The sequence below is a fragment of the Enoplosus armatus genome, chromosome 3 (assembly GCF_043641665.1).
Source record: "Enoplosus armatus isolate fEnoArm2 chromosome 3, fEnoArm2.hap1, whole genome shotgun sequence".
Taxonomy (NCBI): domain Eukaryota; kingdom Metazoa; phylum Chordata; class Actinopteri; order Centrarchiformes; family Enoplosidae; genus Enoplosus; species Enoplosus armatus.
This window is the reverse complement of record NC_092182.1, coordinates 13,589,714-13,604,375: the sequence shown is the minus strand read 5'-3', so window position 1 is coordinate 13,604,375 and position 14,662 is coordinate 13,589,714. Positions and strand designations below refer to the sequence as shown.

At 40.8% G+C, this 14,662-nt stretch overlaps 1 protein-coding gene and 1 pseudogene across 1 annotated transcript; one reads left to right on the top strand and one right to left on the bottom strand.

Annotated features, from left to right (window-relative positions):
* The first annotated feature begins 128 nt into the window (after positions 1-128).
* On the top strand, positions 129-10,006 carry cse1l (CSE1 chromosome segregation 1-like (yeast)). The gene is made up of 25 exons (XM_070902491.1): positions 129-191; positions 1,025-1,123; positions 1,286-1,428; positions 1,751-1,852; positions 1,952-2,097; positions 2,205-2,295; positions 2,449-2,556; positions 3,209-3,301; positions 3,414-3,581; positions 3,668-3,797; positions 3,944-4,009; positions 4,247-4,449; positions 4,568-4,652; positions 4,828-4,889; positions 4,985-5,121; positions 5,645-5,748; positions 5,877-5,974; positions 6,083-6,233; positions 6,348-6,556; positions 6,737-6,834; positions 6,921-7,006; positions 7,207-7,288; positions 7,770-7,916; positions 8,736-8,967; positions 9,134-10,006. The coding sequence occupies exons 2-25, from the start codon at positions 1,039-1,041 to the stop codon at positions 9,221-9,223; spliced, it is 2,916 nt and encodes a 971-aa protein (XP_070758592.1). The 5' UTR covers positions 129-191; positions 1,025-1,038; the 3' UTR covers positions 9,224-10,006.
* A 136-nt stretch (positions 10,007-10,142) lies between these two features.
* On the bottom strand, positions 10,143-13,210 carry LOC139282775 (retinol dehydrogenase 10-B-like; annotated as a pseudogene).
* Positions 13,211-14,662: the final 1,452 nt, after the last annotated feature.

Below are 14,662 nucleotides of genomic sequence, written 5' to 3'. Positions count from 1 at the left end.
AAAGTTGTCTTGCTACACTTGATAGAGATCAAGCAAGGGGCGTGTCTTACAGCGTTCGCCTGACATCTGCGCTTGCGCAGTATACTGACCGCGCAGATCCTTTTGCTCCAGACGTTTGAAAGCTGGCACGGCGAACACGTCTGATTTGGAGTGCCCCCCCCATCCCATCCTGACTGAAATTTACTGTAACGGTAAGACGTCCCAGTGGTTTAGCAGTTATCATATCCAGTAATACAGGATTCCAAAGTGTAAATTGGATCATAGTCCAGTATCTTGCGAGTAAATGCGCAATGTTCGGAAATTAGCTAACTTTGTAGTTAGCCCAAAACACATTAGCAAGCTAGCGCTAACATTAGCAGGCTGACTTGGAGGGGACCGGCTGCTGGATCAGTCTATTCACTGGAAAAGGGATATCGCTTTCCGTGCCGCCTTGATAGTATTGTATGTTATGTTGTTAGTTAAGGACAGTGGAGCAATAGATAACTTATGTTAAATAGAACTTTATATAAGATCAAGTTCATGTGATATCCCGAGCACCATGTGCTTATATTTGAACTTGCAGAAGACAACTGCTAGCTTAGACGTTACACTGCATAAACCGATCTGGAGTCAGCGGGGCCAACGGAGCTAATGCCAGATTGAGGCAATATAGCCAGTCTAGCTAGGTTAGCTGCTAGCAAGCTAACGTCAACGGCAGACTGAATGACTGAAACTAGCAGAGGAGCTGTTAACTTCGTATCAAGCATTGCTCTGACTTGTTAGAGCAGTGAACCTAAGACGTTTAAATCACAACACGAACAATAATTTCTGAACAAGTAAACTTAGCGCACGTTAGGTAACTTTTAAGTAAATGTGATCTTAAAGGACCCAAGACACACGATTTAGTAGCACATCGTTAAAATTTGTGTACAGGATTACTCAGCATTTAGATAAAGTAAATCCATTTGTTGTACGGAAATCACCTGCCAGACACCAGTTCATCTCTTTCATTTATTCATTTATTCACTGGTTTTCTCGCTCTCAGTTCACGTTACGAGCATGGAACTGAATGATGCTAACCTACAAACCCTCACCGAGTTCCTCAGGAAAACACTGGACCCAGACCCAGCAGTCAGACGTCCAGGTAATACAACTTAATGACATGACATAACATTAATTTAACATATCTTAACACAGTTTCTAAATGATATTCTTCTCACTGACCTAGATATGCTAATTGTCCACTTTGTGGATTGTATAATCCTTGCAGCACCTGTTTTCTATTTATCTTTTTTTTCTTTCTTAGCGGAGAAGTTTCTTGAATCTGTGGAGAGAAACCAGAACTACCCCTTATTACTGCTCACCTTGCTGGAGAAGTCCCAAGACAACGTGATTCGCGTCTGTGCTGCTGTTACATTCAAGAACTACATCAAAAGAAACTGGCGCATAGTGAGTCTCATGAAGTAATATGTTGTTGACTCTGCTCATACCTAGCAGCTTTTATCAGATATAGTGTGTCTAGATTGTTTCCAGATCCAGTTGAAATGGACCACAGTTCACATCTGTCATTGCATGTCTTCTATCAGAATTCTCTGTTGTTGTTTGTTTGTTTATGAGAATCTGTGATCAGAAAAAAACAAACTACCCGCTTGTGTGTGTGTAAAAAGTAACATTTAGTACTAAGTGTGAACAGAAACCTTGTTGTATTGTACTAGTCTTGCTGTTTTGTGCAGTGAGCCGATTATCCTACTTTTGTGATGTTTTCCCAAAGGTTGAAGATGAACCAAACAAAGTCTCTGATCCGGACCGAACAGCGATCAAAGCAAACATAGTCAATTTGATGCTAAGCAGCCCAGAACAGATTCAAAAACAGGTACAGCCTCACATGTCCCAATACCTTTAAATGGTCTGATTTGATGGTGTGACTGAAGACGCTCAACCAAGCCCCTGTTTATCCTATGCATTTCCACAGTTGAGTGATGCCATCAGTATCATAGGAAGGGAAGATTTCCCTCAAAAATGGCCCGACCTGCTAACAGAGATGGTGACCCGCTTCAGGAGTGGAGACTTCCACATCATCAATGGAGTGCTTCGTACGGCACATTCCCTCTTCAAGAGGTAAGGCTCACTTCTTAATGGTTTCATATGTTTTTTTTTTTTTATTATTATTAGCTATAAACAGAATTTGTCAAATCTTTTCTGTTTCTTCTCTTATTTTCTTTGAGGTACCGCCATGAGTTCAAGTCAAACGAGCTTTGGTCAGAGATCAAACTAGTACTGGACACATTTGCGCTACCTCTGACAGAGCTGTTCAAGGTTTGTAATGACTTGCAGTTAAATTACATTATAAACTTACAAGTAAACCAGTTGTCATAACATCTAACAAATATTAAAATGTTTGATGTAGTTATGATGACATCCTGATACAAAGAAGTGTTTTTAGTTAATGTTCTCTCTTCTTTGCTGTAGGCCACTATTGAGTTGTGTCAGACTCATGCTACAGACGTCAATGCCTTGAAGGTCCTCTTCTCTTCCCTCACACTCATCTCCAAGCTGTTCTACAGTCTAAACTTCCAGGTCAGTTCAATTTGCTTTGTACTTCAGCAGGTTTTGCTGTTTTCGACAGTTGCATCGTCTCTTTCATGTTCCCCCCATGTATGCTGGTTGCATACAGTTTGTGTACAGCTTGTAACAGCTGTTGTGTAAGGCGTGTTGTATTGAGGGCCTATGAACTGCTACTAAGCTGTTTCATTTAGTTTCATTATTGATATGGTCTTTAACATGCATGTAGCTAAACACAAAAAAAATTTTTGCTTTCCTGTGCTGCAAAAGTTGATATTGACAATTAGCGTGTGGAACATTTTATCAGATGAAAATATTTTACAATTACAGATGTTTCAGCATTGGAATTGTTTTCGCAGGACTAACTGGAGCCCTTAAGAACAAATCATAATGAAGAAATAAGTTGAAACCAGTATAAAAATAATCCAAAAGGGGGCCCAAAGTTTCACAAAAGTTGAAATTAAAATGTTATTTTGAATTGTAAATGAATGCAGTCAAATAATTCATCACTAATAAATTGTAATACATTTGTAATTTTTGCAAGGCAATCATGCACTGCCCCTGAAGTGTATGATGAATTTGAACCATGTAGAGGTCGGTCAGCTTCTGTTTTAACAATACATTTACACTTTCTTACACTTTATCTGTGCTCTGTATTAATACACAGGACCTTCCAGAGTTTTTTGAAGACAACATGGAAACCTGGATGACCAATTTCCATGGCCTACTGACTTTGGATAATAAGCTTTTACAAACAGATGTGAGTTTGTTTTTTCTCTGATGCAATACATTTTCAACACTGCAGTGCTATAGTGTTGTTGTTTTGTTTTTTTAACACTTGTGTGTTTGTGTCTCTTATGAAAACTTGGTAGGATGAGGAGGAGGCAGGTCTCCTAGAGCTGCTGAAGTCGCAGATCTGCGACAACGCTGCTCTTTACGCTCAGAAGTACGATGAAGAATTCCAGCCGTATCTGCCGCGCTTCGTCACTGCTATCTGGAACCTTCTAGTTTCTACTGGCCAGGAAGTCAAATATGACCTGGTGAGTGTCGATCTCTGACTTTGTTTCTGTTTTCTTTTTGATGTTCACTTTCCCAGTACTAACAATACACCTCGTCTTTGTTGCAGCTGGTAAGCAATGCTATCCAGTTCTTGGCATCAGTCTGTGAAAGGCCACACTACAAGCATCTATTTGAGGACCAGAATACACTGACTAGCATTTGTGAGAAGGTCATTGTGCCCAACATGGAGTTCAGAAGTAAGTAAATGCTTTGTTCTGAGTCATCGGATTGCACCTGGAAATGTCATCAGCTGTTAGCTGATTCAGAGCTCCACTTGCTTGGACTCAAACTTGTACTCGCGTACTTTGTGAAACTGACCAGATTGTCTGTAATGCCCGACTAGGTGCAGATGAAGAGGCCTTTGAAGATAACTCAGAGGAATACATCCGGAGAGACCTTGAAGGATCTGGTAAAGATTTACATTGATTATCACCTCCTCTAATGTAAATTATTCTCACAAATACATGAAAGAATATGTAGTTCCTCCTCACATTTGTTTGAGATGCCAGTAAAGTGTCTCTCTTGGCATACGGGATTAGTCCATATGCATAATTATTTAGTCGGTTGGTTAGTTGGAATACTTCCTAAGGTTTGCCAATGATAACCATGTCCCCATTGTTTAACCCTTTTCCCATCCTTTCTCAAGACATTGACACTCGTCGCAGGGCGGCATGTGACTTGGTGAGAGGCCTTTGTAAGTTTTTTGAGGGCCCTGTCACAGCAATCTTCTCCGGCTATGTGAACTCAATGCTGGCAGAGTATGCCAAGAATCCCGGGGAGAACTGGAAACACAAAGATGCTGCCATCTATTTGGTCACATCGCTGGCGTCTAAAGCACAGACACAGAAGGTATTGTTGACTTTAATTTTCAGAGGATTATTTAATATAAAGCTGCTAATACAATGAACATTTATAATGAATAATTTGCTTATAATATGTTGTCTTTTCTTGTTTTTTTTATCACCAGCATGGAATAACACAAGCCAATGAGTTGGTGAATCTGAATGAATTCTTTGTGAATCACATTCTGTCAGACTTAAAATCCCCCAATGGTAAGAATACTCTCACACTTCTCAACATGCTGTATAATTACAAGATGTATTATGTGTTACAACAGCTGGCTCACTTTAGGTTTGACTGATCAATTGATATAAACCCTGGCAATAAATGTCCAAATGTATTTGTATATACATATTAACTAACATCAAGCACTCGTTGTGATTATAGTTAATGAGTTCCCAGTGCTGAAAGCAGATGCCATCAAGTATGTCATGATCTTCAGAAGCCAGGTATGAACTGTTAACTTTCTCCACAACTTGTTGGAATTTCACAAGGCAAGATCAATGCATTACAGAGGGCTTCAATCTCTGTCCTTTTCCGTCAGCTTCCTAAGGAGCAGCTGCTGCAGGCAGTTCCCCTACTGATAAGTCACCTGCAGGCAGAGAGCACAGTGGAGCACACATACGCTGCCCATGCTTTGGAGAGGCTGTTCACTATGAGAGGCCCCAACAACACCACACTGTAAGTATCAGTCAGTAAAAGATATAGACATTTGCTCACACATGTTTTTTTCCAAATACATAAAAAGTGAGCAGTAATTGTACGGTGTATTATTGGAATATTCAAATAAGTTGGGATTTATTCTATTTTTTTCCCTTAAATTTTATTGTGTATTTGCCAAGTCCACTTTAGAGAAAGGCAAATGTCTCCATATTTTAGTTTTTAGTTTAAATTGATTTGGAATGACTGTAGATTGAGCAGTATGTGCACTTTTTAACGCTGAAGTAAATATTTAGTGGTAAAGCTGGACAAGCTGTGCATTTAAACCACATTACATGAAAGTGTTATATTTATTAGTATGTAATTACCCAGACCTAATATTGGGAAGATTGCCTATTTGTTTACCTTTTCTCGAGGGATCAGTTGTGTACTACAGTCAGCATTGCAATAATAGCAGTCCTTTTCATTTCCAAATCTGCTCAGACGTTTGATCCATTTATATAGCTACTTACCTACAATCACCTTCTCTGTATGTTGTTTTCAGTATCTCTCCTGCAGAGATGGCACCTTTCACTGAACAGCTGCTCAACAACTTGTTCAAGGCACTGGCTCTTCCCGGGTCTGCAGAAAATGAATACATCATGAAAGGTAAACCTGACTTTTCTGTCATCTAAATGCTCCCCTTTAATGTCAGACTCAGACCAACTCCAGAGTTGTTTTAAGTTGCCTCATCATGTCTTTTTGTTTTATATTCTTTGTTTTATTTATTTTTAAAGCCATCATGCGCAGCTTCTCCCTGCTGCAGGAGGCCATTGTTCCCTACATTCCCACTCTGATTGGTCAACTCACTCATAAGCTCCTCTTAGTCAGCAAGGTAACACACACTTATTATTACTATTTATGGATACAGATAGATTCAACAAGAATGCTGTTTTAGAAGATGCACATGTCAACTAATCCAAAATCTGTCACCCATTTTCAGAATCCCAGCAAGCCTCACTTTAACCACTACTTGTTTGAGTCCCTGTGCCTGTCTGTCCGGATCACCTGCAAAGCCAACCCCACCACTGTCAGCAGCTTTGAGGAAGCACTCTTCCCTGTCTTCACCGAGATCCTTCAGAACGATGTGCAAGGTGTGTCACTTACCTATAGAACTGATTTATCTATGTGTAGATGATGTGCTGATGAACGCAGCTTGTGGCTGATAGAGGCAACTCCACTCATCCTCCTTTTGTCTGCTGTTGCAGAGTTTCTTCCATACGTGTTCCAGGTGATGTCTCTCCTCCTAGAGATCCACTCCAACTCGATTCCCTCTTCCTACATGGCCTTATTCCCTCACCTGCTGCAGCCCGCGCTATGGGAAAGGACAGGAAACATCCCCCCTCTGGTGCGCCTACTTCAGGCTTACCTGGAGAAGGGTAGTGCCACTATTGCTGGCTCTGCTGCAGATAAAATAGTAAGTGATGGCGGTGTTGTGTGCGGTAGAGAAAATTATGATGTTTTATTTGTCAAGAGTTGATAACACTGATTTTATCTCTTATTTGTTTTATTCCTTGTCTACAGATTTCATGATTTATTCATTGTGTGACCAGTATGTTGACACTTGGGTCTTGTCTTTCTCCTCTTTCCCTCTCAGCCTGGCTTGCTTGGAGTTTTCCAAAAGCTTATTGCCTCTAAGGCCAATGACCACCAAGGTTTTTACCTTCTCAACAGCATCATAGAGCACATGCCCCCGTAAGTCGATTTATAGTTGTGTTCTCATATACAAAATGTTGTACCTGGTGAAATTGTTTGACATGTTTTTGTCTTTCTTTTGCCAGAGAATCTATCACTCAGTACAGGAAACAGATCTTTATTTTGCTCTTCCAGAGGCTACAAAGCTCCAAAACCACCAAGTTCATCAAGAGTTAGTACCATCTTCTCATTACCAACGCTGTGTTCAGAGCTGTTAATCTGTCGACATTGTCAGTGACTGAGCACATGCCTTTTTAACTTAATAAGAATTGACAGCAAAGGTGTGATATTAGCCAGTACAGTGTAAATACATTCTCACCAGTTATGGTACTAAGAGTTAAGGTTTTCACTTGTTTTCTGTCTTTCTCACAGGTTTCTTGGTGTTTGTCAACTTGTATGGTGTCAAATACGGAGCTATTGCACTTCAGGAGATTTTTGACAGCATCCAGCCAAAGTAAGTGTAGTTTCAACATAAACCACAAGACGTTGACAAAGTATGTGATGTCTGACTGCTGTTATTTAGTGGGTTCATCAATCAGCTTAGGCAGTGGGAACATGACAAGTTCTATTGACCTTAATGCCACAAAAGATTCATAAGCTGGTTGTCCCTTTTGAATTTGATGGCCCACCTGAGCTATATAAACCTGTGTTGCTCACTGAAGAGGCACCATTTTTTTTTAGAAATAAGACATATTTTAAAGGAATCCTCCAGCCAAAACACTAAGGCCTTTTTAAGTTTGAAAGGTGGCTTAAAATATTCATTCACCATGTGATGATGATGCTGGATTCTTGCTCCTGCCTGCAATATAGTAAATATGTCCCATAATATTTCCTGATCCCAAAGCAGGTCTCCAGTGTATCTTGCTTTTAATGTGAGTGCAGAAGACCAGTAACAAAGTGTACAGCATTAATCCTGTTTGCTTTTTGTGTTGCAGAATGTTTGGTATGGTGTTGGAGAAAATCATTATTCCAGAGGTTCAGAAGGTGTCTGGAGCAGTTGAAAAGAAGATCTGCGCTGTTGGCATTACAAAAGTCCTTACTGAATGTCCTGCGATGATGGACACGGAGTACACGAAACTCTGGTAAGAACTCCTGTTTGATTGACATCTCCCTTACCTTTGTGCTGATGACATCATGTAACCCCCAGAATAGCTCCACCCACCTTCCACGTGATTAGAGGGCTAATTAGCCAGGCTGATTTAAAACACGTTTGTGTGTACACGGTACCTTTTCTTTAATATCACATAAATCATCTGTTATCTAACAGCACTCCGTCTGATTGATGGATTTCAAATTCTAATAAAATTCTGGTTGGCTTCATGAATGCCAGTGTAGGGAAACTTATCTATTACATGACTGTTATTGCTTCAACCTGTAGTTAGAATTTGTAATACTATAATATACATTATGTTACATAATATTTTATATTTTTCCCGTCCTGTTAAGTAGGGAGCACTGCATATAGTTGGATGCTGAAGTTGGGGAACCCCTTGATTAGAAGAATTCACACTGGATTATCAGTCGAGCAGAAGCTGACCTGCACTGTCGGTTGTACAAAGTGTGAAAATGACTAGATTTTAATGCTTGACAATAGCACTGAAACTAGCACTTTGCTAAAATTGAATGTGACTTTGTAAATGTTGACCTTTTAAACAAGTCTTGGTCAATCTAACCCAACCTGTTGTGTGGGATGTAAACCACCATTTTAAACGTAATAAACCATTAAAAACATCTTTTACATCGCAACAGGCTGAATGTGGTAGCACGTCTGTAAAGGTGTTCCCAAAATCTGGAGTACATCTATCTGGTAGAAATACTCTCCTGATACGTGCCGTGTTACAAGTGTTTGGTCATAGTTTTACAAATTAACCATTCACTTGGGTTTGAACGTGTCTGTTCAGGATCCCTCTGCTCCAGGCGCTCATTGGTCTATTTGAGTTGCCGGAAGATGACAGCATCCCAGATGATGAGCACTTCATAGACATAGAAGACGCACCAGGCTATCAGACGGCGTTCTCGCAACTGGCCTTTGCCGGGAAGAAGGAGCACGACCCGATTGGAGACGCTGTCGGCAATCCCAAGATCCATCTGGCCCAGTCGCTCCACAAGCTTTCTACAGCCTGTCCAGGACGGGTATGTTTACACATGCAGGAAACATTTAGCAGCAAAGTCATAATGATGTTGTTTTTGTTTGGAATCAAACAAATGTTAAGATTATTGCCTAATTGAATGGCACTGCGCTCTGCTAGAGATGATGGGAGAGAAAATCAGTGATTCTTGTCTCTTTTTTTCGGTGCAGGTTCCCTCAATGCTGAGCACCAGTCTCAATGCAGAAGCCCTACAGTTCCTGCAGGGGTACTTGCAGGCAGCCACCGTGCAGCTGGTTTGAAACTGATGTGATGGTGTTCACTCAATACGGAGACCACAATACACTGCAGGAGGAGCCACAGTGACCTCAGGTCACACGACAGACCTGCTTCAGCTGAACTTTAGTCTTTACAGATTTGGTTTGACTTGACACTTTATGATGGATTTGCCAGAGAAAAGATCATTTTTGCTTGACTTTAAGGAGTGGTCTCTGGAAGTTTTTTAGGGGTTTTTAAAGACATGACCAAAAGTTGACTTAACTGAAAAACTCTTGTGTTTGGGCCCTTTGTTTTCTGTGTGGCAAAGGCTAACAAGGATTTGGATATCAAGTTCTGATACAATTGTCAGTTTATTTCAGTAACAGCAGCAGAGGTGTATTTCAACAGTGTTGTGGAACTCTGAACATCTGAATCATATGAGAGGGATTTCTTTAGTGCTTCTTTTGTATGTTTGAATTCCTTTTTACAGTTATGGAGGCTGTAGTGGCTCAAACATATTGCTCAATATTTTTCTGTTGCATGTTTCCCGTAGATTTGTTAACGTCCCGTCTTTGTTCATGCACTGTTTGTTAATGTGAATAAAAGAGACACTTGTATAGATCTGCTCTCACTGCAGTCTCTTTTCTGTTGAGAGTATTTTGATTTACCTTGATTTGTGAATCTTACTGGCTCTTTGGCCTCCAATGTTGAGGTTGAACAATAACTTTTACTTGAAAAGAATGTCGTTTTTTATTTTGCAGTCTTTAGCAGAAATGACCCAACGTGTATGCACCACAACATGGCTGCGTATAAAGTTACCCTCCAGCCCAGTGTAATAATAACAGTGTAATAATAAACACGTGCAGATACTGGGCTCTCCCTTCTGATGACAAATTAATGTATTAAGAATATACAGTATGAGGCTTTGGTGTCTACATTGTTCCCATAATCTGACAGAGGGTTTTAGGAGGATTTGATGTGGCCGTTGGAGGTCTTCAGTTCGACATTCTTGATGAAGGGTAACATGCATTTGTCACCTCCCATGAAGCGATATGTTGCCACATTAGCATCCCAAGGCAGCAATCTAGAGAATAGAAGGGATGGAAACAAAAGAAATGCCACATTAGATTATTGTCTTGGTCCAATATGTTGACGTAAATATCTTTTCTCATCAATAACAGCCTAAGCATTCTCTCTGTAGGTGCCGCAGTTTATACTGTACATGCTTGTTTAATAAGATAAAACCTTATTTATCTGCTGTGGGGGAAATGTGGCTGTTACAGCCGCATGTTACAGAATAAACCGATCAATACTCACGCTCGTGTGAGGAAGGGGATGTACATAAGGCGAGGAATGCAGATCATTTGCTGTTCGGCTAAAATGGCTTTCATGGACTGCTGTACAGTGTAGAGGGGATCCAGAGGTGGAATTAGACTCCGGAGCTCCTTCCTGGTAGATATCAAACAGAAGAAGTGGAGAATATGGCATCTATTTGTGTAGTATCTAATGACCAAGAAAGTTGAAATGATGGTTATTATGGAGGCATCTCACCTGATTTCACAGCCTGCAAACATCCCTGTATCCACAATATAAGGGCAGACTAAAGTGGTTTTGATGCCATCGTGGTCCTCTGCTAGCAACTCATGTGTCAGTGACTCGTGGAAACCAACAGCTCCAAATTTACTGGCACAGTAATCCTGGAAGAAGAACGTAAATATCAGCATTTAAACGGTTTGTTCTCTGATTTGTCTGTTCAGTTTGTGGTCGAGGAAGTCATTAACCGTGCGTCTTACCTCTACACATGCAGTGCTGAATAGTCCCAGAGCACTGGCAATGGTTACGATGTGACCGTGGTTCTTTGCTTTCATCTGAGGCAGGAAGGCCTTTGTCATCTGTTGGGTGGGTTTAGAAAGATAATATTAGTACAATTTAATAGAAATAGGGACCTGATTCACCCACCAGAGACCAGAGAGGTGGTGTAATTTATTTAACCAGTCTATCTGAAATATTGAATGGCATGAGAAGCAGGTGAGGACATACCCAAACGTTTACCCAGTGCTCTGCAAACCAATTATGTAGAAATACTGTGTTCCAACATATCTGGGTTTACCAGCTACTTTATAAACTATATATTAATAATATTTTGGCCCCAGGTTCACCTCACTGTCAATTAGTTTGCTTAAACTTGAGTCAAAATATTGTTTTAAGGCCTTTCATTATTGAAGCTGTTACTGTGCTCATGATGCATATTCCTAAATTTAAAAGCCGGGGCTGTGTAGTATTCCAGGAATACAGTACAATAAGTGGGGACAGCTAGGGCTTAATCAGAGGCCAGCAGTGGTGCAGGAAGTATTCAGATCCTTTACTTAAGTAAAAGTACTAATACCACACTGTAAAAATACTCTTAACAACTAAAAGACCTGCATTCAAAAGGTCACTTAAGTAGAAGTATGTATATCAGGAAATTGTACTTAATGTCTTAAAAGGCCCCTGTTACCGATATACTATTATATATTGTATCATTAAATTATCATTAGGCATGCATTAATATAAAAGCAGGATTTTACTGTTGTAGTTGTTTGAGGTGGAGCTCATTAAAGTGAAGGACTGCAACTAATGATTATTTTCATAATGGATTAATCTGCTGATTATTTTCTCGATTCATCAATTGATTGAGTTGTAAAACTGGCCGTCACACAACTGCCCAAAGTGACACCTTCACAACACTTGTTTTGTCCAAACTTTAAAATTATTACAAATAAATTACATGTATTAACATAGGCCTAATTAAAGGGAAACGCAGCAAATCCTCATGAAATGTTTGGCTTTTTTTGCTTATTGATCAAAATAGTTGTCAATTAACTTTCTGTCACTCAACTAATGGGTTAATCGACTAATCGTTTCAGCTGTACTTGTATATATTACTGGGTAGTTTTTTGTAACAAAACCGCCTGTATGTGTGCTGCTGGTATCCTTGATGTCTGCTGCTAATGAGCTTTCTCTTTTATTGTATGAGACTGAGGCTTTAAGAGGATCAGGGGCAGAATCACATGCTGTCTTAACTGGTGGGCTCGCGTGGGCTCCTTTTATTTATCATGGGGTTGAGTGGATGAGGTTAACCTCATGTTAACTGGGACACGTTGAACTGTCACAGGGACACACTGTGGAGCTCTGATCCCCTCACACATCAGTGCACAAACACTGACCCTGAGCCAGCGGGGAGGACCACGCTGAATAGATGTTATGTAATTCGTGCCAGGCTGGTAGATGGTGTTAGCTCTGTCTCTAGCAAAGGTGGAGTTTCTTTCTTTTTTTTTAATGGTTTCAACTGTTTGTGCGTAAAAAAGGTGCGCGCGTCTAAGTCTCACCCAAAACAGCGCGTGGCAGTTCACCAGCAGAGTCCTCTCCAAAAGCTCGTCGGGACAGTCCAGCAGCCTGCGCCCGGCCACCACGCCCGCGTTGTTGACCAGTATGGAGACTTCCCCGACCTCCGCCCTCACCCTGTCCGCCGTCTCGTAGATGCTCTCGCGCTTGGACAGATCCACCGTGAACGTGTGCGCCTGAACTCCCAGCTCGCGCGCCAGCTTGGCGGTCTGCTCGTTGGCCGCCGCGTTGCAGTCCCACAGCACCAGACTCGCCCCCTCTTTGGCAAACTCCAGGGCGAACAGCCGACCCAGCGCGCCCCCGGCCCCCGTTATCAGGCAGAGCTCCCCATCGATGCTCTTCAGCCTCGGCCGGAGGAAGGTCTGGATGACGGCGGACAGGATGGAGTAGGTCAGGTCGATGAGCATCAGCAGCAGGTCCACTATAAAAATCATGATGCTCCAGTGCAACCCCCCAGGAGAAGTGAAAGAGCCACACAAGCAGACCGCCAAGCTCTGGAGTAGCCTGTCAGTCGTTTGTCTGTGTGACGCGGGATTGGATGGACATTTTATATAACGTGTGTGTGCCGGATTAGGATGGTGGCCACCAATAGAAGGGCTTTTTGTCTGATGACCGAGGAGCTGACTGACTAACCCGTGCACATTCATAACTCAAACAGTGGCTGAGTGAGACTGAAGCAGGGATTAAGATAACACCCAGGTCCAGAGCCAAAGCCAGCACATAACACTATATTTCATATCAACAAGCAGGCCACGTTATAACTTAACACATTCTTACTCAACCAGTAGCTTGTTATTGGTGAGTGCTTTCAGATAAATAACACAAACATTTTGCAGCTGCCTTCCTCCCACAAACCCACCACTTATTTCTGGACAGTCATATGTTTTAATGCTTCAGCTTCATACACAAGGACCTTAATATCAGGTGCACACACTTTGAATGTTCATCACTGTAACTAGAAAATACATACATGAGTTGTCTTAACTCGGACTACTGAACGAGGACTTCACAACCAGTACGGAGATGGGAAATGATTACAGCACAGTACTAGTAGTTTTACGATGGACGAAATATTTTGAAAAAAAGAATTGAAAAAATGTGAACCTATCCTTTAAAAGTTAAAGCACTATGGCTTTGAGCAGTGTAGTAAAGTATGCGGCGCCTCTAGTTTTTTGTCTCAGGATTTTCTTCCTCTTTCATCAAAATATTCTGAGACAGAGTCACACAAGACCAGCCTCTAATTATTGTGTCTCTGCAGACTTTTCAGAGTCGTCTTGAGTGTTTAAAGGCCAAAACAAAGTGAGGAGAAACAACAGAGGACTCAGTTCAATAGTTATTTCCAGTGTTAAGTGTCACTTAAAGGGGGATGTAACAGACAATAGCTGTAGTGATTGTTGTTACTGTGATAGCTGGTGTCAGTCATATTTAAATAAAGGCTTTTATAGCTAAAGTCTGCAAACCAAATGCATTCCCCTTTCTTCCACGTTTTTATGAGTTTTCTTGTGCTTTTAGAGTTGCAGTCATAAATAACTACTTACTTTGAGCTGTGTTTGACTTTTATGTAAGATCTTTACCCCAGAAACAATTGACAACAGTAAACTACTTTTACACGAGTATGATATTTTTAGTGTTTTATCCACGATTGGTCACCTCTTACGTAGACATTCCTTTCATCTGTTAAAGAAAGTTATTCCTGATCCATGATGTGAGGTGGATTATCCAACTCTGAGTAAAATGTTAAGGTGATAAACTACTTAGCACATGTGCACAAATCCTTAATATGTAGCATTCTTCATAAACTCACATTTTTGGATACATATTCTTTTTTTTCTGTAGGTTAAAGTTTGCATCTAATTTGATTGTAGCTATTAAAACGTTTTACTGTATTTGTGAATCAGGCTTTAATGGTTTTGATTAAGTTGTTGCTGCAGAGAGATTGTTCCTTGTGTAACTTAAACCGTTTGTGTCTTGTGAAAAGCCTAAAGTTGTGATTGGCATTGACTGTGACGTAATCCTCTTCAAAACTTAAGCCATGATGCAGCATGACACAACGCAACATAACAAATGGGAATCTGAAGCTCAAGAGGAGAATTTCACTG

Coding starts and splice junctions, on each gene's coding strand:
- cse1l (XM_070902491.1), top strand. CDS start 1,039: ATGGAACTGAATGATGCTAACCTACAAACCCTCACCGAGTTCCTCAGG. Junction 1,124..1,285: donor CCCAGCAGTCAGACGTCCAG/GTAATACAACTT, acceptor TTTCTTTCTTAG/CGGAGAAGTTTCTTGAATCT. Junction 2,098..2,204: donor GCACATTCCCTCTTCAAGAG/GTAAGGCTCACT, acceptor ATTTTCTTTGAG/GTACCGCCATGAGTTCAAGT.